The sequence below is a fragment of the Anas platyrhynchos genome, chromosome 16 (assembly GCF_047663525.1).
Source record: "Anas platyrhynchos isolate ZD024472 breed Pekin duck chromosome 16, IASCAAS_PekinDuck_T2T, whole genome shotgun sequence".
Taxonomy (NCBI): Eukaryota; Metazoa; Chordata; class Aves; order Anseriformes; family Anatidae; genus Anas; species Anas platyrhynchos.
In genome coordinates, this window is record NC_092602.1 from 77,148 (window position 1) to 102,949 (window position 25,802).

General features: G+C 37.8%; 1 protein-coding gene across 2 annotated transcripts; it reads left to right on the forward strand.

Annotated features, from left to right (window-relative positions):
* Positions 1-25,416, forward strand: SUSD2 (sushi domain containing 2). 2 transcript variants are annotated; one of them, XM_038187478.2, is made up of 16 exons: positions 52-157; positions 719-766; positions 1,783-1,984; positions 2,952-3,103; positions 3,633-3,800; positions 4,046-4,220; positions 6,481-6,682; positions 7,783-7,868; positions 8,459-8,727; positions 10,578-10,721; positions 12,449-12,604; positions 14,298-14,546; positions 15,678-15,950; positions 16,355-16,537; positions 21,978-22,068; positions 23,809-25,416. In XM_038187478.2, the coding sequence occupies exons 1-16, from the start codon at positions 91-93 to the stop codon at positions 23,888-23,890; spliced, it is 2,547 nt and encodes an 848-aa protein (XP_038043406.1). In that variant the 5' UTR covers positions 52-90; the 3' UTR covers positions 23,891-25,416. The 2 variants fall into 2 exon arrangements, with proteins under 2 accessions (XP_071880558.1, XP_038043406.1); XM_072024457.1 differs by lacking the exon at positions 719-766 and having other exon boundaries at positions 1-157.
* The last annotated feature ends 386 nt before the right edge of the window (positions 25,417-25,802 follow it).

Sequence of the window (25,802 nt, forward strand, 5' to 3'; positions counted from 1 at the left end):
CATTTCTGGACACGTGTTTCTATAAAAGGCTTTTCCCTGACGGGCACAAAGGCTATCACAATCAGCCGTCCTGAACCATCTGGACAAAATATGAAATTTGTTGGTGTAGGTGTTTCTTTCTTCATTCTCTTCTCCCTCAGTGCCCTTTGGAATACAGGTGAGTGCCTTCAAATTTTTTTCTGCTTTAAACTACAAACTTTTTTGACTTCCGAACTTCAGATATATACTCAGTTATAAATTACTGATACCATTTGTACAAACTAAAGCAAGGGCACACAAGCTCGCACTTATCAGTACCATGTAATTTTCAACCCCTTCTTCTGTTACTTCCAGTAGGATAGTGGATCATTTTTGTAAGTAAACAGACTATCTGGAGAACACTAACTATTTTTAAAGATATATGTGAAATTTCTAGTTCCCTTTGTTGAACAAACATTTCTACTTCTGTGACAGGTAGGTGTTCTAGTAGAGAAAGAAGAAAGACCTTTATTTCTGACTACTATTCCTGTTCTCTGACCTATACTCACATATTATGCTAGCATGAAGGAGGCAGGCTGGCAGAGATGGGGAGGAGGGGAAGTTGAGGGAAGGTTTTATTGCCTTTTAATTTTCTTGCTTTCTCCACTTTACTGAAAAACAGCCTTCCCTGACGTTCCCCTGCCTTCACCCCCTCAAACACAAACAAAAAATATTTGGCATTTTCTCCTCCTTTTGACAGAAACTGTCCTCTCTGAAACTGGAAGCAACGGCACTTCAGCTCCATCAGGTGTGACCTGTTTGTTGGTCCAGCCACTACCCAGGATAACTCCCCTTTTCCAAAGAGGCAGATACACATACTGCATTCACCACATTAACACAGCCAACCACACAGACTAACACAGTCCTAGATTACCTAGGTCATCTCAGTCTGTATTACTGATATAGTAATCCAAGCAGTCTGGATTTTGCAAGATTCCACTCTTGAAAGGTCCACAATGCTCCCAACTATCTGTGCAGTTTGTCTGCCTTGGTCAACTCCTGCTGGACAGTCTCTGAAATCCGTTTCTTACAATGTTACTGTAACTTCTGTCACCTTCTCATTGCTTTATTTCTTGTGTTCATCAGTTTTTCATGTCATGTCCAGTAGTTATTTGTGGTCTGTTCACATAGACCTCATTTGAGGGCATAGTCATCTGTCCGCCTACTTAGTCATTTTAACATCTACATTGTTAAGGTTAGACTTATTTAAAATGTACAAAAGGATGACATTTCAGAAGCTTTTCATAATTTCATGTTGGAACACACTTTGTCTCTAATGTTAGCTTTTCATTCATCCAAGAGCACTAGCCTTCTGTTCTCGTTGATCCCTGTGTAGGGTTGACAACAATAGGACCCCTTTCTGGTTTGCTCAGGAACTGTTTATAGAAATAACTATGATTAATGACAGTATCTGGGAGGCTGCTCTGGAGATTTATCTTTCTACTAGTTATAAAAATACCCGTGCGGTTGGTGCATTATGTATGGTCTGGGAGGTAAATAAGTGTATTTAAGTGTATTATAAGTGTATCTAATCAAAATGAAAGGTAATCACATAATGCACAGGCGATTACTGCCATCATCTAAATACATTCTAAAATAATGTTCATCTGACATAAACAGCCTGTTTCATTTACAGTAGTTCTTTAGATGTTTAGATGTTGTTTCAGAGAACATCTAGAGGAGCTCAATGACATTCCTATGTTTTTTGTTGTTGTTTGTTTGTTTGTTTGTTTGTTTTTCTTCCTTGTCTTGTTCTTTAATAAGGTGCTCAAGACTCTTGCTCACAACAATGTGGAGAACTTCTTGGTACCTGTTCTTGCCAGGTGACGTGCCAGTCCTTGGGGATTTGCTGTCCTGATTATAATGAATTTTGTCTTCAGATTTCTCCATACTCAGGATCTCTGATGGGAGGCAAAGACATTTTGATTGAAAATACAGCTTTTAATACCTCTATGATAACGTGCAGGTGGGCCATGATTTTATATTCCTCTACCAAAGGGAGGTTACCCTTTCTAATCTCACTTTTTTGACAATAGGTAATTACCACAAAACAAGACTTGTCTATGCAAGAGTGAAAAACTTACCTTCTAGAGTTGTCAAAATTATGAAACATGCAAAGGTTCTTTTACCGGTCACCCTCAAAGATACATGTTGTCTGTATTTCTACACAGGATCATTTCCTGTAGGTCAGATTATTGTGAGATACAATCATTACTCTGTTAGTCCTTCTCTGAACATATCACAACAGTGACTTTTTTAAAAAGACTTCCTTTCAGAGCTCTTTGATGCTAGTATTTTTTTAACATTCCATTTTGAGAAACAGAAATATTAATTTGTTAAACCCTAACAAGACTCAAGCAACAAGAACAGAATGTATACAGGGCATTTTATCTTTTTCCTGTAAGACAAACCCTTGATCCTAAGCATGTAAGTCTTAGGCACACTGAATTTTACCAGCCCTAATGTCCTGGCATTCTTCCCACAGAATGTTCTGAGTCAGATTTTAGTTCTTCCAATCTACATAGCAGCACTCAAAAAGGTTTTTAGTTCTTCGTCAGGAAAATCTTTAACTTGGGTATTTGGTCTGTAAAATACAACCCTGTAATCCTGTTAATATTATAACATCACCTTTGTCTTCCTGCTATCCCTATGTTGTTTGTTACTAATTTATCATGTCCCACCCATAATTAAATAGTAAATCTAAGGCTAGCAGTTTGCTCTGTATTTTTGCAGTGCACAGCATAATCCCCACTGCTGTAACAAGCACAAAGTACACATGAGCTTTTCCAGTTTATATTCACTGCTACAAGCAAAATAGCCACGGGACTTGGAATGATCAGCACATGACACAAGGTTGCATAACGAAACATAACTGAGACATTCAGAATTCTTCTCTGAACAGGGGCTCTGAGAAATGTTTTAAATATCAACAGGTTCAAGAAGATAATCAAAACCAATGGCTTTGTTGATAAGGATGGAAAAGCCCACTGTATCTCCCCACTGCTGTATGAAACTGGTTTCATCCCCTTTGAAGTTTCTACAGATGATGGGCAGACATTTCCGTACTCTGGAACTTGGTTATCAGGTTACTAAAATCTGTGATAACACTCTTCTATCTATATTCTTGCTCCACAAATGCAAGATTACATGAGCCTTTCCCTTTTGATCACTTCTCTTCTTCCTTAATGTTTGACATCAGAAAAGTCATTCTTGCTCCTGTCATGGTGATTCTTATTTTGAGAGATGAACTTTACAGTGAGTGAGTTCTGCTGCTATTCAGCATCAGCAGTATTAAGTCAGAAAAGGTCCTGCACAAAAGTGAGGCTGACCAAAACAGTTTCCTTTTAGTAGGTATTTCTGTTAGAAAAGAATTACACCCTCATGTTGTAATCTGAGGACTATGTCACATGTTAGTAGGGGTTGTATTCTCTCACCTTCAATTTACTCTTTTTGTGTCATTCATCATGTTAGAAAACATGCACAGAAGAAATGCTGCTAAATCTTAGATACTACAGTGGCACCTTTTCATTGCTATGTGGAACAAAAATTTCATTAATTTTGTCCTTTTTATTGTCATTAATTTTGACCTTTCGTGTGTGTGTTCTGTAAACCAGTACATCACAGCAAAGTTCCGGATGAAGAAAAATGCACGTTGGTAAATGAGACAAAATGGCAATACTATGGCACCTCCAACATTGATGGAAACTTAACTCTCACCTGGACCCACCAGGCACTTACAGCAACCCATATCAACATAGAAGTCTGGGGTTACCAAGAAACAGGTAAAGTGATACTTTTCGTATCTGTGCACAAGCAGTTGTCGGTTGTCAGCTTCTGTGCAGAGCTCTGTGCATCATGCTGTAACTTTCTTTGAAGATTCAAGAAGATATCTGCAAGTATAGATAACTCATGCCAGTAATGACAGCTTTTCTCTTAATTTACATATGGGTGAAAGCATCTAATTTCAATCATGTAGCTAACTATTCTTTTACGGCATCCAAAAATACTTTTTTCCTTTATGTGGCAGGTGACAGTTACTCGGAAAACTGGTTTGCCAAGTGGGAATATCTTTATACTTTGGCAAGAGAAACCCCTAATAGTGGGACATTTTCTTTCATTCCTGTACCTGCTAAAGCAACTTACAGTACTTGGGACTTTGGAATTTTGAGAATTACACCCAGCACCTATTCTGATGGGCAGAGGCAAGTACATCATAGCATTCATTTACCACAGGTACCTTATTGCTTTTGATAATTAAACTGCAGTCTCCTTTGGCTTTTAAAACCAGGATTCAGGCTCTGTTTCTCATGAGAAAAAAAAAATAGTGTATCCTCTTCAAAGATTATGCCACTTGCTTTTTAGGCATAGACCTCATCTGAAGATAAACATATGATTATGCAATTACATACATTAATCATCAAAACCTAAAAATTAATAACCAACATACTATTGAAGATATCTCATAGGAGATACCAAAGTTCATTGCTCATTTTAGGTATGTTTTCTTTATCTTCTTCTTTCTAATGGGAGTAATTTATGTGAGGCTTGTTGTTGCCTTGTTGCAATTCTATTTATTTTATTTAGCTTTGGTTAGTTTTGATTTTATTTAATGCCAGTTTATTTCATATTTATTTTTGCTAACAGAAATGATTTGATTTCTATGCACTACTTGAACTATTAGCTTCCTATATTCTACTGATTGTTGTTATATTTTTTAATGACCTCATGATCACTCCTTCAAATACAGTCAAATTAAATTATCTCCACAAATCTGCTAGCAAAGACTTAGACTGCATGTTGGACTTATTCATTACTTGTCACTGATGCTAAGTAGAACTTTACAAACCATTTTCCCATTCTTTTGTACCACGTTGATTTCACATACACATTTTAGTCCTCTGAGATTGCTGCTTGATTACCTAGTTTAATGTACTTTTTTTGTTTTCAGTGTGGTGGGTTGAATCCAGCTCACGCATAATCCCCCAGTCACTCACTTCTTCCCTCCTAGGAGGATGAGAAGAGAATCAAACAGGCATAAGTGAGAAAAACTTGGGTTGAGACAGAGACAGTTTAATTATTAAAGATGGAAAAAAAAAAAAAAAAAGAAAAAAAAAAAAGTAATGCAAAGGCAATCAACCTCACAAGCTCACAAGATCAATGCCCAGTCAGTCTCCCAGAAACTCCTGCTTTGTGACAGCCCTTCATCCTCCCCTGCCTCCAACCCCCTCCACCTCCATACCCCAAGTTTTATTGCAGAGCATGACATTCTGTAACACAGAATCTCTGGTCAGTTGGGTTAAGCTGTCCTGGCCATGTTCCTTCCCAGCCTCTTGCTAACCCCTATCCTACTCCTCTAGGGGAAGAACAAGAAAGATAAGGCCTTGATGTCATGCAAGCACTGCTCAGCTATAGCCAAAACATCAGTGTTTTACCAACACTGTTTTGTCACAAGTCTAAAACATGGCACTGTTCAGGCTACTATGAAAAAAATGGTCTCCTGGCCAAAAGCAATACACTCAGTGAACTAGGACATGCTGATTTTTGTTACAGCTGTAAAGGAGGCCTTAATTGCAAATTTTTTATTATTAAAAAGAATATTTTCCCACAGGTTCTTCTCTGCATTTATTTATATATATATATATATTTTGTATATAAACCTTTGCATTCCTACAAATGTTAAGTCCACTTCCTTTATTTTCATTAACTATTTCCATATGATATTTGGTGATAGATCTCTGCAAGTGCTTCATACATATCCTGAGCTTGGGCAGATGCTCCTTCATAATTCTTCCACGTGTCTATGGTTCTTGATATAGATAGTGTGGCCCCTGTAAATGCATGAAGTTCATGGGTTTCGGTGTTAGACCATATTACTAATACATCAGAAATTACTTCGCCATTTAGAAGCTGCTAACTACACAAGGGTTACTTTTTCTAGAGAGTTTATTATTACATTTTTGGAAACTATTCTTTTCATGTATAGTTTCATGAATGGATAGCAGAGTAGCCTTGGAACATTTTGAGGATTCTGAATGTTTCTTTCCCTATTTGTTGCTATTGGGCCTGTTAGTTCTGAGGCACAGAATTAGGTTCTGATAGAGAATCCAGATTTTCTTTGTTCTGGCCAAAAGGAAACATGATGTGAAAAGGCATGAAGAGACTATCTGTATCTAAAAAAGTTTCATGTAAGCCAGAATCACAAATGCTAAAATGTATTTCTGATTATAACATACTTGCTGCATGCTGTCATGTCACGCTTTAAATGAGGAAAATTTTGATTTACTGTAAATTTTTGCAGGAAAAAGAAAACAGTGGCCTTCATAATGAAAATCAAAACAAAACAAAACCCCCTTACAAGTTGTACAATTATACATAATTCTAGTTAGTCATTAAGACAGCATGGCTGACAAAACAGTGCTTGTTTATCTATCAAATCTATTTTTTTGGCTCTTTTTTCTGCAGCAACATTCCATCAGTCTGGAGCTCAGCGCATGCATTGGCTTGGCACCTTGGGGAAGACTTCAGAAATGACCCAATTACATGGGCAACTGCAAAATGTGTAGAATGGGACAGGAAAGAGGAGAAGCTTCCAAATTTTTTGGAAGAAATTATAGATTGCCCTTGCACCTTGTCACAGGCAAGAGCTGACACTGGAAGGTTCCATGTAAGTTATTAATCCATCACTCTGGCCTATTCTAGTTCCAAGTAGAAGTTTAGGGACTGACATACTCTTCCCCATAGCTCTGTTCCCTCTCTAAATGTCATTACAAGGAAATTAAATTATACTTAAATTTGCACAAGTAGCATGACAAATAGCAGAGGCAGATATAGTTTGTTCAGGCAGTTTAAATAACAAAAATCGCTGTTGGACAGCCAACAAAAAACACCTTTAAATGGTATTAAGACAATGCTTCCAGTGGTAGATGGAAAATGCTCAGAGAGGACAGTGAACCATGTAGAGCTGGGAGCACAGATGACTTCTTCAAGGTCCTACAAGATGGCAGTCTGTGTCTGTAGGTAATATATCCTATTCTGGAAGAAGCAGCTATGTTTCTACCTAGTATATCATAACTTGCTGTAAATCTTTCCATCTTACATTTTGGAGCTAAAGTCCACAGCTATAAACCATTATTTCCTGTCTCCTTCCTTCCTCCTTCTCAACTTGACTGTTAACAAAGGACTGATAAAAGCCAAGAAATCAGTTGCTGTTTAATTTATGCTTTCAGACCTACAGTACTGTGCTGAAGACCAAATAGGGTAACTTTCTCACCTGTATACAATACCAATGATGGCAGTGTGCTTATGCATATTAAAATACATATGTTAGGTATTTTTAGTTGCTATAATTTCCTGGTTATTAAACTCCAAACATGACATGTATTTTAGATCATACACAAAAAAGCACATGAAGAAAAAAGAATAGATACACTGCACTGCCACTGTCTAAAAGCGTAAGACATAAGATAATCACTGTGGCATATTCTGTGTTTGTCAGAATTATAGTTGAGTCCTCCATTTAGCTCCATCTGTTCTTCAAGGTCTGTTGTAATAGACTGCAAAATGCTGAAGTTAGACTAACATGTTGATCCAATCACTTCAGTACTAAATTCACTGTTTTTCCTATAATTCTGTGATACTCAGCACACAGCTGCAACCAGTTTGTTTAGACTTTACATATAACTGAGAAATAAAGGGTTGGGAGAGGACCTAAAATAGGAAGGACAAAATGAAAGCTTCATTAAGCAGAACACTGTTCTTTTTCAGACAGATTATGGCTGTGACATTGAAAAAGGGAGCGTGTGTACTTATCACCCTGGTGCTGTGCACTGTGTAAGAGCCATTCAAGCCAGGTAAAGAAAAAAAAATGAAACTGCATTTTTTTTTAATGATTTATTCTGTCTCAGAGATAGCAGTGTCACAGAAGTCACAGAGGTGTTTGGACTCTCAGCTCTCAGGTTCATAACAATCACTGTTTCCCTCTTATTAGTCTTCATTGCTGAGATTAAGTTATGGCCTTAGATTTACTAAGCAATTAATTACACTGTGCTGGACGTCAGGATACCTAAACAAGCACTGCTGCCAAAAAATTTGGTTAGACTTAATTAAGCCTTTTTTATATGGGTCTACTTTAGTTCAACAAGTTATTCTTTGCACTTGTTCTATCAGAACAATTGTAAACAGTACCGTGCTTGTGTGGCTGAAAGTTCCTACAGAACTTTCTGCCTTGGTTAAAGTTCCCACCCTCATAATCCCTGATCTGGTCTATTTTATAAGAGCTGGGAAGGAAAAAAAAAAATTACTGATGTATCACTTCTGGATGTCACATAGAGTAACCAAAACATTTAGCCACATCCATAAAAAGACAATAGGTAACCTGTAAGCACAAATAGACTTTGCAGAGCTGAAAGATGACTTTTTTCTCTCTCAATTTCTCAACCAGTCCTGTGTATGCAGCAGGCCAGCAGTGTTGCTATGACTCCACAGGGGCCCAAATCCTCACACAAGATTCCACAAGTGGCAGCACACCTGATCGAGGCCATGACTGGGGTTCACCACCTTTCATGAAGCCTCCCCGGATACCTGGCTTTTCCCATTGGCTTTACGATGTCATCAGCTTCTACTATTGCTGTCTGTGGTCTGATAATTGTCATTTCTATATGAAAAACCGTCCCTCCAGTGACTGCAGGACATATCACCCGCCTCAAGCTGGTAAGACCTTTAGAATTCCATTATGGATTATAGATTTTTTATACAATTTTGTCTTTTAGAATGTTTGTGTATGTGTGTTGTATCAGTTAAGAATGCGGAGGGCACAATATCCTGTAGAAAATTTCCATGGAAGGTTTCAATTGATCTGTCAGTGGCAAAATCTGTGTTTTTTAGCTGTCCTGCAAAATGTTCAGCTTGAGTATCTCGTTAACCCCTGGAACTTAAATAGCTGAGGTTTTGTAGTGAATGTCTATGGCTTCCTACCATCAGTGAGCTCTTCCTCAAAAATAAGTTAGGGATGGTTAATGACAGCTTAGCAGTAGCTAGAAAAAACTGTAATGCTGAAAAATGCTACTCATATCAAACATGGAAAGTTCTAGCATTTATTAGTGTGTCTATTTTTCCTCCCCATTGCTTTTAGGAAGTATCCTTTGAGTCTTGCCATGGCTATATTGCTGCCACATGTCTTGCTTTCTTCTGTGTTGCTGGTGTGCTGTGGTATCTGGTAGGATTGTGTCCTCTCTTAAAGAAGGAAAGAAAGAACAAGGACTCTGTGGTCTGCTTCAAGCAAAGAGGAGAAAATTGCAGAGGGCACTGAAGGAAGTAGCTAAGACATGACGTGACACAACATGAATTTCTCCCAAGACTAGCAATAGTGGATAGTGAAAGTCTCTTCTGATAGTCCCCCATGAAATTTTCCTGTCTGGAAGCAACAAAGGATGGCTTGTCCTTAAGGAATATGGAGCTGTGAGACAAGCGTGATAACAAAGCTGGCAGGGCAGGGTCCTTGCCAGTCTGGGGTCCAGTCCAGCTGTACCCAAGCAAGGTGAGCAGGGTGGACACAAGGAAGGCAGCAGACATCAGCTGAGGAAACAGATCTCTATAGAAGCTTGTGGTGTCAGGACAGGTCCAAAGTTAAGCTGAGAAATCTCTGCCAGAGGGTCCAATATCCAGTCCAGAGATTGTTGGGCAAGTCTATAGTAATAAGACATATCTGAGGACAAGCCAGAAAGTCACTTTGCAGTCTGGGTCCAGATCAACAGGGTTCATGGCCAGGCACAGGCATGGCTGTGTTGGAGATGGAGACAGGTACACCTGCCTATGAGGTAGCGCAGTCAGGGTCTCAGGGTCCAGACTGATAGAAGCACTGATAGCAAAATACTCACCAACCAAGCAGTTAAGGACCTACCTGTCATATGGGTGTCCTTACACAGAGATTCATACCTCAGACAGGAAGGAACAACTTTATCATTTTTTGCTCTGGGTGATAGGGACCTTCCAACCTCTTTACTATTGTGGTAGGCAAAACCAAGGGTATCTGCTGAATGCTGTAGAGGCTTTGGGGCTGAGGATCACAGTCATTTCTCTCTGTTCTGGCCAGATGAGACCCATTCCATTTCTCCTATTGTCACTCTCAGCTATGTATGAAAGCTTCCTTCCCTGGTGAGCTGCATCTGGAATAGTCCTGCATTTGTGTCTAAGTCCTCCTCTACATTGTGTGGGAATTAGGCTTCTAACTTGAGAGTGAGGATTGTGGTAGGGAGTCCACCAGGTAAACATTGTTCCAGATAAAAGTATTTTAAACTGCAGTTCTAAGTGTTGGCTGATGAAGACGAGTAACTGGAACGACAACTGCTGTTCCTACAGTGCTGTTCAAGGTATGTTACAGCACTGCTCGAGTCACATTTACATGGATCAGGCTTGTGTTTATTCCTTTGTTTAAATACCGGTCTTTGGATCACCGCAATGGCTCTTTTTTTTTTTTTTTCCCCTCATATGAGCCTAAGAAAAGGAGTAATAGATTGCAGTCTTTGCTTGTTCTTATGTCTCTTTTTGCTTTTAAAAAACAGCATCTGCCTTTGGGGATCCCCACTTCTTCACATTTGATGGTCTGAACTTCACTTTTAAAGGACAAGGGGAATACACATTGGTAGAATCTGATCTCACATCCCTAAGGGTGCAAGGAAGGACCCAGCAGGCACACTTTCCCAATGGTAAGTTGGTAAGAGGGAAAGCAGTGATGACAAATAATAGCTTCTGAGGATGTTTGATTTTCTCTTTACAGCATTCCTCCGGGCTTTCCTAGTCTTCTTTTTCCTCTAAACATTTCCCAAACTATGACTACTGTCTCTCTGGGCTGTAACAGTGTTCTTTCTCCATTCCCAGACAGATTAACACCTTACACTGATGTTCTTATGAGTGGAAACAACTTTTTTTTTGTCAATGTACATTTGTGTGTTCTGGCATTCTGCTGCATTATTGTATAAATATGGACATTTCATTGTAAAATAACTGACAAAATAATGCGTTAGTTGCACCATGTTTAAATATGTATTTTAAAATGTAGTTGTGAAACACAGCGTGTCCTCATAGGCATTCAGAGTAGGGGCAGTATTATCAGTTTAACTCTGTATTTATTGACTCAAGACAGAAAGTAAAAACACAGGAAATCAGTAGTTAAAAGAGAGCTGATTATAAGTCAAACATTAAAATCTTCCAAAAGCATATTTCCTGCTGTAAATAAACAGATGAATCCTGGATCAATCACAGATTTCAAACTGAAGTCAGTAATGCAGAGAACAAATTCAAGCATTTCTTCAAGAAATTTGAAGAATTTCTTCAAGATTCTTCTGTAATGATTACGAGATGCTGATATATCTTAGGCAAGTCAATAAGAGCAAGCTGAAAATAATCACCTGTGAGATAATGTAAATAATTCCAGAACTAAGTAAGAAATAATTTGTTGGATAATGGTTACTGATGAGTTGCAGAAGTTACTATTAGGATCTATTTTATGTAGTATAATATGACACGTTAAAGAGAGGTGCTTAGGCATGACATGGTAATTCTGGTGTGATCTGAAGGAAAGGAGGCCTCTGAGAAATACTGACGTGCAAATGAAGCAGTCATCTTCATCAGTTGGAGCAGTCATCTCTTTTTGGCCCAACCCATATGCATGCAAGGAAATTAAAATAAATTTTTTGGTATGCAAGTGCAAAAGTACTTTAGAAGTATATAACAATACAGAAAAAATAAACACTTCTCTGAGCTTTTCAGAAAGTCTTTTTAGATACCCCAAACTCACAGAAAAGTTCAGAATGTCTGATGAGAAGTTGCTTAAGGGTGTCATTCCGTTTTGTTTTTGTTGTTTCCAAAGGTCCTGTTCTTTTGGCTTATTTGTAAAACAAAACCTAGGGCAGAGGAAACTGTCTGGAGGTACCTTTGTCACTTGAATGGGTAGCTTGCAAAGGAGCCTGTAAGAAGGAGATGGTCTTTTACCTGCATTTTGAAAGTAGGGAAGAATAGGGCATGGAATGGGAGAATGCTGTCCTGCTTCTCAGGACAATCTGAAAAGCTTCATATCAGATACTTTGATTTATGCTGTTCCTGGATCTAATGGTACAGAAGGAGATCAACTGGTCTTCTTACGTATCTCTGCCACCACCATTGGGATTAAGAATTTAGAATCGCCAGACCCTTTTTTAGCAGTAAACATTCTGCTTTCAATATACTATGTTAGCAGGAGACTTATACTGTGGGCTTCAGTGCAATATGATTTATATGTTTAGCAATTTCCTGAAATATAAATAATCATATTTAATTACTTTTAGGAAATGTCTGTTTGTTTTCTTATTGTTTTACTGTCTGTATCTGTAAACATTCTATATTTATTTTATATGATGTGAGGTATCTTGAGGGATTGGTATTTTTTGTTCGGAAGGAACGGAAGCTCAGGTGACAGGCTTGTCTGCAGTGGCCATGCAGGAGAACAACTCTGATGTGATTGAAGTACGCTACTCAGAGGATTTGAATCTGGAGGTACTCTTGAACCAAAAGGTGGTCAACTTCTCTGAGCAAAGTTGGATGGACCTGAAAGGTTAGTTACAAATATCAGCTTTGAAACATATTTTATTCCTGTGAAATACCTGTATAATTAAAAACATCTCTAAATGCATGTATTTTGATTCTATTTTCGGTGTACTTTTGAGAAACAGAATACAGGTCACTCCAAAAATAAAGTGTGAAATAAAACAAAGGGCAAGCGATATCCCAGATAATTAAATCTTATTTTATTATTATCATCTGCCTTTCTTCAGTTTAGTTGCTGCCAGATTGAGGCAGAATCAGTGGTAATGCACAATTTGCATGGGCCTTGGTGAACAAAATGGAGAGCATAGGGAAGAATGTGATTTCCATCCAATCTGCCTTGCTGGCCCTATTTTTATACTAACCCAGTGCATGGATTCCTCTTGCCTTTGAGACTGATTACAGCTAGGCTCTGGACAGGAATATAAATGCCAGAATTATGGGCTACAATTCTCCTTCCTAAAAGCATGCTACAGAGAAGCATAATGTGGCTAAGTTCCCATGGAGAGATGTAGCAGCAAAAACATCAGATCCTGAGACCTTCCTGCTTCTCACCAGCATTTCTAGCAGTGACACCAACTGCTGGAACTTCAGCACTGACTGGGAAGAGGCAGAGTTGTCAGATTTCTCAGTAGTCTGGACTGGCATGTTCTTTTCTCTCAGAATGTACAAATAACATAAATGACAGCCTTTACCAACACATGGTGCCTTCCTGAACTTTCTGGGATGTGTAGTATATGAAGGGAATGCATACAATCCTGGCGATGATACTGAGATATTTAACAGATGGCTTCAATGCCAACTTCTTCCATGTCATCTTTCAGTGGTTTGTGGAGCAATTGTTTTCCTCCTCATTCCATGGAGGATGAATAGAATTAAAAACTCTTTACTCGTTCTGCTTTGAGCCTAGTGTATTTAATGCAAAGAAACCTACCAATCAAAATGAACGATAGTGAAATACAACCAACGTATACTAAAATATAGATGAATTTCACAATCACACATCAGGAGCTCTCTGGGTTGGTCAGATGTTACCCCTCTATTCTTCTGCCTGAAAAGACTATGAAAAGTTGTTTTTTGTTTTTTTTTTTCCTCCAGGGGTGTGATCATTTGATTACACATTATAAAAAATTTAACAGTGAACCTTCTGCTCAGCAGAGGAATTTTTCTGTGGCTATCACATATTATTCCCCAAATGGATGGAAAACATAAGGAAGAGCAGAGGGAAGGAAAAAAATGGGACAGTGATGGAACTTGGATAAAGAGCTGTAATAGGGAAGTTTTGACAAGATGATCAAGAAGCAGAGGAAACCTGTGACCAATGAGAGCAGTGTTTCCAGCTCACAGCAACTCTGTGATGTAATTGTCTCATACCCTAAAGTTTCTGCTCTGGGACACTGTCAGAAGAACATGCAACTTATATCAAACGTGGGCCTTTTTTTGCTACTGCTCTGTAGTAGCCATCTTAACACATTTGTAGGTGTATGTGTTGCTCCTGCCTCGGCAAATTTTTAGGGCTGAATTCCTCTTGTCTTCCAAAAACAGATGGTATGGAGGTGTGACCTCCTTTTAAATGCTTCTCAGAATGTAGCCCAGAGAGGAAGGAGGGAAATGCTTTATAAAAAATGTTTAAAACTGATGACACATCAACCTGTTCACTTTAGATGATTAGTTGTTTTGTCCTCTTCCTCTCATCGTTTTAGGTCTCTTTCTCCATTCTACATCTGATCAGAAGATTACAGTGATGTTCTCTTCTGGGTCTGGAGTAGAGATAAGGGGAAGTGGAGGATTCTTGACCCTGACAGTTTTGCTCCCAGATAAGTTTATGAATCACACGCAGGGTCTCTTTGGAGTGATGAATGGTAATACAGAAGATGAGTATACCTTTAAGAATAAAACAACCATATCAGTTCATGCAAGTCCTCAGCAGTTGTTTGAATTTGGAGCTAATTGTAAGTGATTTCTCTGGTCTATTATTACATTTGTTTTTATAAATTCAAAGCCATTTCTGATTTACAGATCAGAAAATTGTCTGTGCTAAGCAACCTATTCGGGGGGGGGGGGGGGGGGGGGTGAAGAGAGAGAAGTGAGTGAGAGAAGTATGTTCTTCCTTACCCAAGTGGGTAACATATTGAGCCAAAATGGATGAAGACAGAACCATGATGAAGATCTCTGCACTTTGTTCCATCAACAGTGAGAGCTCATATTTCACCGCTTACACTTTCAGAATTCCATCTACAATGGTCAGTGGAACATGACATCCTGAGATTGAAGTGTTACAAAAATCCAACAATAGTCAGGGTCAGCTACCTTTTTCCAGAATATTACTAATGTTTCCATTAAGTATCTGACAGTTTTAAAAATCAAGTATTAAAATAAAAATTAACAATTGCCCTAACAATTTTCTTTAAAAAGGCAAGGGGTGTGAAAGAATATTTGCTTTCATTCAGTGAAAGTGATTCAGCTGCTATATCTAGCCTGAAGCACTAGATTGGTCTGTGTTCCTTCTCATGTCAGGTTAGAAGACGGATCAGAAGAAACAAGGTACAAAATACCCTCTGGCTACCATTTGCTCTCTGTGTCAAGCACAGTGTAGCTGTATGCCATCATTGAGATGATACTCAAAAGTTTCACTGCTCTTACTTCAGGAATTTTCCAGTTCCTCTGAATGAAAATATAAAACAGTGCCATGGCAGCAACAATACATTTAGGGATACACAGGATCAGGATTTGTGTTGCTTGTAACATTTGGTCTAGCTAGCTCTGTCTGAGGTACTTTTTATCATCAGTTTTCCAGCAGACATCTGAATTTGTCATTACATAAAGTTGTAGCTAAACATTTATTTGGATCCAGTTTTAACAAATCGATCAAAGACTAACTCTAGTATGAGATTAAGATACTGCATGTAAAAAGGAAAATAATCTTGAACTGTCAGGAAGAGGTACTAGATATGACTTCATGGATCTGTTCCAGCTGTAGATACATTTAAGTAAATAAACACCTAGGTTAGTAAGTAGCAGGAGGTGATATAGGTCTGTAAGCAATGTTACCTATGAATCTCTCTTGTTTTCTGTCTCCCAAGGGGCCGTTGAAAATGGAACTTCTCTCTTTACTTATGACACAGAGTTCTTATTGAACAATTTCTTTTACGGGGAAAAGCACAATACTTCTTTTCTGCCAGTGTTCTTTCCTTATGAAGACCCTGCTGATCCCTTGGTGAAAGAGATGGTCTTGGTCTGTGACTCTGACCCATTCTGCAGATTCGATGTCCTGACAACAAGAAGTCTTCAAGTGGGAAATTTCACAAGATTATCTCATCAGAATCACAAGCAGTTGGTAGAAAATCTAAAGCCGGGTGAGACAGCATTAAACGAACTATTCCTTTCTGCAAGGCATCTAAATAGTTAAGACCACGTGATGAGGCTTTGCTCAACTGCAGGTTCATGCATCTATGAACACATTTATCAGGTGTAAACATCCTTGTACCAGAAGAATTTTAACACGTAGGTTACTTAGACAAACACAAAATACATTTTTTTCCATTTCTTTCACTACTGAACCACTGTGTAGAAGAACTCTTCATTTTCTGTGACTTCACCTTGGAATTAAAAATAAATACATCTGAAACTATTTTTTTAGCCTAGAAATCTTTGTCTTCCTTTGGGTTGCCACTCAAATGCCATTTGAATAATTGTAATTGAGATTTGCTAGTGCAAACACTGAATACTTGAATCTGATTTTTTTTTTTTTTTTTACTAGTGATTTCTTGTGGCTGGCTGGATCATCCAACCAATGGAAGAAAAAATGGAACAAACTACCTGCTGGGCTCAACCATCCATTTCACTTGCAATCAGGGCTATGAACTCACTGGATCAAAAGAAATAATCTGTCAAGTGACAGGAGCCTGGTCTGGAGACATACCTAATTGTATCCTGAGAACAGGTCTGCTTCCTTTTAAATGTTACAAGTTTTCATCAGAAATCATTTTCATTAACCAGGCGATCTCAGTATACAATGTTGGCCCTTGACAAAAGCAACTTCTTTTATTTGGGAAGACATTGGACATGAGATTCCGTAGCTTCTAAAAAGACTAATATTTAAATCTAAATAATAGTTTTGCTTTTTTATTATTATTATTTTTAATCTACTCATTCTTAGGACTTGGGGCTATATGCTTCTGTTTCTCCAGTTGTGGCCTAAAGGAACTGTTCCTCAAGTGGCCAGTCTAAAATAATTTACAAACTCAGTCTTAGAAAATGGGAAAGCATAATCACTTAGCTAAAATTATTCCATAACATAGAAATACATAGGCTATAAAATGAATCCTTATTTATAGCATTATTTTAATGTATTTTTCTTCTGTAAATGTGTTTTTAGTAGTTTTGAAAATATGTAATTTCAAAATTACAGAGATTATTGAAATCGTCTAGTATCAACATAATTTGAACTGCTTTTCAAGAACAAATGATGGTACAGCTCCCAAGCATTTATTGTCATCCTTGGTTCTGCCATTGCTAATTTAATTTTAACTTTCTTTGCAACTGGGGCAAATGTAGATCCAGTCTAAGCCATCTGGGGGGTGGGTTACAATTTCACACATTATAAAATGAGCCTTTAAGAGAAACTTTGCAGAATAGGACCTGGGGATCTTGATGGATGCAAGCTGAGTATGAGCCAGCAGTGTGTCCTTGCAGCAAAGAAGGCTAATGGTATCCTGGGCTGCATTAGGCAAAGTATTGCCAGATGGTTTGAGATAGTTGATTGTTCCCCTCTACTCAGCAGTGGTGAGGCCATGCCTGGAGTGCTGGGGACAGTTCTGGGTTCCCCAGTACAAGAGACATGGATGTACTGGAGAGAGTCCAGTGAAGTGCCACAAAGATGATGAAAGGACTGGAGTATCTCTCCTCTGTGGAGAAGCTGAGAGAGGTGGAATTCCTCTACCTGGACAAGAGAAGGCTCAAGGGGGGAATCTCATCAATGTCTATAAATACATGAAGGGAAGGTGCAAAGAGAATGGCCCAAAGGTCTTTTAATTGGTGCCCAGTGCCAGGACAAGAAGCAATGGGAACAAATTGAAACAAAGGAGGTGCCTTCTGGCATCAGGAAACACTTTTTTTGCTGTCATGGTGACAGAGCTCTGGCAGAGGTTGCCCATAAAACCTGTAGAGTCTCTGTTGTTGGAGACATCCAGAAGCTGTCTATGTATAGCACTGGGCAAATGGCTCCAGGTGATCCTGCTTGAGTGAAGGGACTGGGCAAGATAACCTCCAGAGACCCCTTCCAACCTCATTCTGTGAAATTCGTTACTGAACAGCCTGTGATAACAGAGGGCAGAGAGCAGACATAGAATCCTTTACTCTCCCTAGGCTTCCCTTTCAACACATGTTGAAAGCTTCCACTCTTTATGGTTCCAAAGGACTATGCTATTTCAATGCAAAATGTATTATTCTTTAACAGTAAATTCATTGTGAATCATGTAGTATAATATTTGTTATAAACAAAAATTCATTACCCCTCTTGTGTCAGTATTATTAGATTATCAATTAGCCTGGAATTTTTAGACTTAGTACCAGTTCGTCTGTCTCTATAATTTTCAGAAAATTGACTCATATTTCCTAAGTTTCAGCTTCGATCTGTTCCTGCACTATGCATACTCCAAACATCCTCAAGATGGCAGTGTTTCAAAGCACCACTGTGATGCAAGACCATACATCATGTTGAAACACTTTTAATGATGAGTTAATTATTCCTGAAAGTACTCATCAGATAAATCCTATCAATGGATTCTCCATTCTGATCACCTTCCAAAAATCTGGAAAGTGCACAATACATCAGCAGTGAATTCTTGGCCAGCAGAAACTTTTATTCTGCTTTTGAAGGCCTGTACCAGTTGCTTATTTCCGACACAATGTCTCATATTTAGTGTTATTAGTGAGATGATCCACAAATGAGTTTGAGCAACAGACTGCGGACTTTAGCATACAAAATAATCATTGAACATTTGCACAGAACAACTGTAAAATATACAGTGTTACTAAATTTTAAATAGATGAGTGAACATTTTTGGATTTTTTTTTTGGGGGGGGACCAGCTAGTGATAGTAATCAGTACACAACTGATTCTATTCACAAAAGCCAATCTCAGTATTGAAGCTATTTTGTAAAGAGTGAAACTAGAAGTATTTCAAAACATTTATGTTTAATATGATAGACCAGAGTATACAGAGTACTTTAGTTAACTGTTGAAAATATGTGAGAAATTTAGCAGATAATTTAGCAGATAATTTAGCATGCTTCATAGTTCACAGTAATAATAGATCATTTGTCAAAAGACTAAGGAGATTGAAATCTTTACAAAGTAAAGTCAGATCTTAGAGTCAGTGGCAGAATATTTTGCCAAGCTGAAAGCTAAGAACATTTTTACATTGCTGCCATCAACTGCATACATACTGGTTAGGAGCCAGTCAGTCTCAATAAGCAAACTGGATGATAACATTTATACTAGAATAAAAGGGACAAAAAGCCAGCCTTGAGAGATCAGAGCAAAAGAGCTGAAAGATACACAGAAATTAACAGCATTCAGAATGAGGGAGATATGCCACTGGCAGATAAAAAACTGAATGTTTACCAGCACATGGGTTCCTTAGAGAAGGCATACAACAACAAGGTGTAAAATTATTTTTATCCAATTGTAAAAACAGCATTCCTTACTATTTGATATTTGGGGTTGTAGTTCATTTGTAGAGTGAGCCAAAAATGATAATTTTTGTCAGCCTCAGGAAACTGGAGTATGGCAATACTGCCCATAGCAGCAGGATACCATAATCAAGACAATATAACATTTCATATATAGTTCTTCACTCAGTTTTTCTTATACAGTTCTTCACTCCGTTTTTGTATCTGCTGTGCCCCAATAATGGCATTCTTATCTAGCCTGGTTCCTCCACTTGTATCAGAATATATGCTACTGGATATCAGTATCCGTATGAGAAGATTATTTTTTGACAGGTCCAAGTCAGAGAATGCAGGTAAAACAGTCCAAAATTCCTCACTTATATCTAAACCTCTAGTATTTTTATAGCATGGATATCTAGTACTTTCTTTCTGCTAAATACATTTCAGCCTCCAGTCTAAGACAGCTGAAATTCAGTGCCAGTTTTCCTTGTGCTGATTCTGGATTCAGCATAATTAACAAAAAATATTTTCATGGTGTTACAAACAATTATTACTTATGCTAACTTTCCTTATTGTTTTCCCCTTTACATAGCAACATGCTGCTGTTTTGCCAACACCCATTTTATTAATCTCTTTGATAGAAGGCCTTTATTAATGCCAAGAAAATTCTGGTAAAATTAATGGTCAGTGCTTCCAAATTTCTGGGCGCCTGAATGGGTGACCACTGACCTAGCCACTATGATTAGTGGTCAGATTTTTACTTGCAACATGAACTGTTAAAACAGTGTTTTTTAAAATAATGACTTCCTTCAAGCTGGTCAAGAACACAGGACACAGGCCTCTATTATTTTCAGGGGGTACTTCTTTTCAGTGCTGTGCTCATTACACTTGCTGCAGTTTTGTGGCACATCAAATTCAGTCTCTCTACTACAAATCCTAGGGACTTTTAGCTACATGCATTTATTTTTCAAAAGCTAGAAAAATTACATTGAAGGAAGGCTTGAGAACTCTGAAAACTGGATAGGGAGAAAAAAAAAAAAAAAAAAAAAAAAAAGAAAGAAAGAAAACTGAACATCAGTTACTTTGCAAAATCCATTTCTGTATTACAAAAAAAAAAAAATTATGCTTTTAGGCCTGCATATTGTTACTTTTGAGTTTTGCTTCCTTGAATTAAAGTTTCCATGGAAACCCTCTGCTAATAATTATTTCTGCTATGCTTTTAATTACAATTCCGCTGCAAGGCTTGCAAGTACCTCAGCAACCTCTCTTCATAGAATATCACATAGAGGGAGAAAACAAAACCATCCAGCAAAAGCAGAAGGGAGACTCTAGCAAAATGCAGGTTAAAAAAAAATGTAAAATCTTAGCAATATGTATACATGTATATTTTGTTTGTGATATTTGGTGGTAAATGCAATCTGTTTTCCTCTTTCATTTTTGCACTCCATATTTTTGGCTTTAATTTTCCAGGCTCTGTACAAATGCACTTCTTTTGGGAAAGATGACAAAAATCTCATTAATTTTCTGCACTTTTTTTTTTTTTTTTTTTTTTTTTCAGATGAGGGTGCAGAAGAACATTAGGTTTTCTGATTATGGAATTATCTGTCTGTCATTTCCAGGAGACTGGCTGCAAAACACTCTATAATCAAGAAAAAGAACCTGAGACTAACAACTGAATACAAATATTTCACTATAAAGACAGGTTACCGCTGAGCCAAACAAACAAGGCCAATTGTGGGTTTTCATCACTTGACAAAGATAGGGTACCTGTCAGTAAGGTGTATGTAAGCCAGACAGAAGTTTTGGGGCCTTGTAAGAGAAGTTAGTAAATGAAGGTCTGAGGCCTGTGAAACAGTTTGTGTATCCTAGTTCCTTCCTTAAACTTCGGTATAAACCAATTTATACATGTAAGTTAAATTATTTATTCTAGAGTTGCAGAAAAGTAAGTTTTATTATTTTGCCATCACAGTATGCTAAGCAGTTTAGGCAGTTTTTCCTGCAGGCATAACAAAGCTATGGAAGTGCTGGCAAAAAGAAAAAACTCGTGCACCACTTCTCACCTATTTCTAAACAGAATGCATGCTCCCTTACATATGCTTATAATGCTGCTAACAGGCACACAAATAGGGCAGAGCCTTGAATCTACTTTGACCTTAGGACACTCTAGTGTCTCAGAGACATGGGACTATACTTCTCTTTGGCCTTCTCCCATTGAGCCTTGGACAAGATTTCCTCACACCAGGACTTGCAGTTTTTCAGATGTGGCATTTCCCTTAAAGGATACAATATTCAAGAAGTATTGTTTCTCTTCTGCTCTCTTCTGCATAGAGCATTAAACAACAGGTGCAGTTTCAAAATTTCAATGTCAAAATAGGGGCAATTTTTAAAGCAATCAAATTGGGAAAAGGATTGAAAAACTGTCAGTTGTTGGGTTTGGCAGTTCATGTCAGCTGCATATTAGCCACTAACTATTCCTTCTTTGTGTTAGAACAGCTGTCACAGCCACCTGCCCTAACTGTCAAATGTAGGAATTATGTGAGTTCCATTGCTCACTCTGTATTGGTTTGTTTCTTGAACACGATGAACAGTAAAATATGAATGCTATGTATACAATTTTTTAAAAATGTCACACACATTTACACTGAAGCAAATTGATATGAAGACAAATAACATCTTCCTCTTTTGTTGTGGTTGCTGTCTTTTTTCAGATATCAAACAAGTAATTCTTCTTGGTTGTGTATTTGGTATTGTCGGTCTTGCAGTCCTGGCACGTCTAACTTTCCTGTGTAGAAAGGAGAGGTAAGAACTCAACTGAACTTAAAACAAAAACTAACCTGCTAAAGAAATAGGAAGTGCTGTGACCTTTTAATCTGTTTACTCAATGACAAAGAAATCAGACAGGACATTTTCCTACTACTATCTTTTATTGAAAACATCAAGTCTCAATAGTCCTTGTGTCCTGCTGACAGACTACGAAGGAAAGTTGGAAGTTTATTAATAAGGCAATCAAACATGATTGATTGATTGATTGATTGAGACTGAACAGTATTTTTGGTCAAAATAATCTACTTGAATAGTAAGGCTATCTAATGAAAAGTGTTCTGTTTCAGAGAAGGTGTGCTGATAATACCAACCGGTAAATTGCATTTATTATTTAAGGAATGCATTGCATGATGCTGTAACTTACCACACATCCTTGAACATATTCCCTCTTCTAGGCATGCATAAATTTGCCTTGAGAATGTTTATATCTCTTGTGCCAAAGAGGTGAATAGAATTTAAAGAATATATCAGTTTGCTACCCATTCTTGGAACATTCCTACCAAACAGAAATACACTCACTATATAAATTATTACTTCATAAAATTAATCTCTACAAAATGTTGTGGGGCTAGTAAATACTTTGATGTTTTAGTCCTATGTTTTAAAAGATTGTTATTTCATATATTCTGTATATAATTCATTGTTAGCCAGCATTAACACTTTAAAAAATGTTTTGCTTTGTGGCTTTCCAGCAGGTTCATCACTGCAGAGACCCTTGAAACAGAACACACTATTATAGCTATGTCTGTCACTGAAAATACAGCCCATCGATTCTGTGCTTAGTGATCAATTAACTGTGTGTATCAGAGGGCCAGAATCACTACTAAATTTTCCCCTGTCCTGTTAAATCACGTAAGCATTGTTTTCAGTGCTTCACAGAGAACACTCAGACCAAAAATGTTTTTTCTTCCTTCTTTGTACAAAAACAAACAAAAAGGCTACTCAACACAAGGTAGATAACTGCAGATGCTGATGGTTTTTGCATACAAATAAAAATGCACAGACAAAGGACACCTCCTAAATTTGCCGTATCTTACATGTACTAGATTCCCATGTATATAGCTGACTGGCATAGAGTACTACTATTACAGCTGTATAGAATTCTCACGTTTGGGAGCAGCTTACAGAATTGCTACCCTAAACTCATTGTATATAAATTAAAAATAAATAAATAAATCAGGTCTAAGCTCTTATATATTTTGGAATCTGTAAGTAATTGGCTACCAAAAGTTTATAGTTTCTGAACATTCTGAGAATATTTAATAAAGTCCATAGCACTCAGTGGGGTGTATGGTTGGATAGCAACAGATAATGTAGTCCTCTGTATAACTGTAACAAAATTTGGACAGATAAATCTTAATTAGGCAAGGCAAGGATTAGAACATCAAGTCAATCATCAGCAAACCATCACTATTCTATAATTTCATCGCATGTTGCTCAAACAGAAGAGATGCTACATCTCCTTCAGTCATTACTTCTGGTAATTTAAATATTTTGAATCTTCAGCAGTATATAACATGGGAGAGACATTATTCCTTGCACAGAAATTACACTGAACTGATACTTTAAAAATTGTTTCAATGTTACTATTCCACCTAATCTAGTATTACTCTCACCTTCATCTAAGCAAAAATGTTTCAGTAACTGCTTTAACAGTCATCTTTAGCATTTAAAAAAAAATATTTTATTTTTACTTTATTTTTCTTTTTTCCCAAGACATGAAGGCAACAAGAAGCTTGTTTCAGAGGTTCCAGTAACATCTCAACAAGAAAGAACAAAATTTCAGAGAAGTTTTTAATGAAATATGGAGAAAGCATAGCAGAGGAATAAATTGTCCACAGCGACAAAGATGGAAACAGTGGTTTTACATAGTATATTATAATTTAATTTTTGCTTTCAATATAATGACTGTTCAATTGCATGGGAAATGCTAACCACCTTTCAGGGGTTTTATCATGTCAGGCTCATCCTACTATGTTTCAAAAGCCAAGGACAATGCTCCTGAAAGAATCGAAGTTATATGCGTTAGTTTCTTCCATCTCTGCCAGCAGAACCAGAGTTTTGACAAAATCAGAAGAATTTGTGATTCTCTGTACTTCTCTTCTTTTAGTCTTTCACTTGAAAGCTGGTGAAATGAAAATAATCCTACCATATAAAGCTAGCCTTTATCAGAGAGACATACACCTTCTCTGGGGTCATGTAAAGCTCATGTAGAAAGATGTGAAAGTGGATGTAGTCAGATGGACTATTTTGCAAGTCAGGTTGAATTTGCAGATTGTTGGCTTTATGGTTTTTGTTTGTTTGCTTGTTTTAAGTAGGGAGGTAGAGAAACTAAAGATACTTAAACGTGGCATTCTTATATTTTGGAAAGTCACTTAGTACATGCTCTGAGTGGCATTTTTGTTTCATTACTGACCTAATTTTAAAAGGATGCAATTGAAGGGAAGGAGAGGAAGTACCCAGCTCACTGGGTCTGTTTTTTGAAAGTCTTTAATTCATAAATAACTGAGAATTCATGGTGCTGTCAAAAGGCAAGGACAAACTACATACAGGGGGACTAAATGAGTGAAAAACTACAGATTTTACATTATAATGGGATCAAGACAAATTGAAAGAAATGCTTCAGGCTGTGTATTTATAAGTATAAAATTATTAATTACTTATTAGCTGCTGTTGCCATTGTTGTTATCTGTGAACACAGACCACAAGCAGAAAGTTACACAATGCAGATAAGTGATCTTGAATACAGTAAGTTGGAATACAAACAGGAAATTAGAAAAAAATGCTGTAGAAAGAGGAGAGGAGAGGAGAGGAGAGGAGAGGAGAGGAGAGGAGAGGAGAGGAGAGGAGAGGAGAGGAGAGGAGAGGAGAGGAGAGGAGAGGAGAGGAGAGGAGAGGAGAGGAGAGGAGAGGAGAGGAGAGGAGAGGAGAGGAGAGGAGAGGAGAGGAGAGGAGAGGAGAGGAGAGGAGAGGAGAGGAGAGGAGAGGAGAGGAGAGGAGAGGAGAGGAGAAGGAAGAGAGAGAGGGAGAGGGGAAGGAAGAGAGAGAGAGAGAGAGAGAGAAAGAGAGGAAAAGAAAGACTGGCAAATGTTCCTAAGTAACAAACTAGCTGGCTGCTGCCACTGTGCTACAGATTAAAAACAAATTATTGCAACTGATGTACACCCACATACCAACCATGTGTATAAATGGTTGGTGGAGAATGTGGGGTGCAGAATGAAAAAAGGTGGTTTTTGCCTAGGAGTGCTGGAAGACTGAAGTGGGCTCTTGGAGGTATATGAAGTTGATTGTGTGAACTTCATAATCAATAAAGTGTTGAAAATGTGTAAGCCTTCTTTGTTCCAGCAACCTTAAGGAATGGGATGCCAGATAAAATGAAGTCGAAACTGGGTGACTGGGTTATACAGTGAGGTCTCAGCCCTTGGAGAAGAAAATTTTGTTAGTCATTAAATCACAAAGAAGCAATGTTTCATATACCATTAGACAGCATGTACCACAAGGTAGTGCTGCATGCAAAAACAGATTTGTAAATGAATGACACTTCATGTCAGTAACAGACTGGGATGGGAATATATGAAATAAATTGGAGTCTGGACATACTCCTGAAAAAAATGTATGTTAATTTCAGAACGCAATTAATTTATATGAATCAGAATTATCTGGTTTAGCCCACCATAAACAAAGCAGTGGTAAAAACAGTGTGCCCCAGC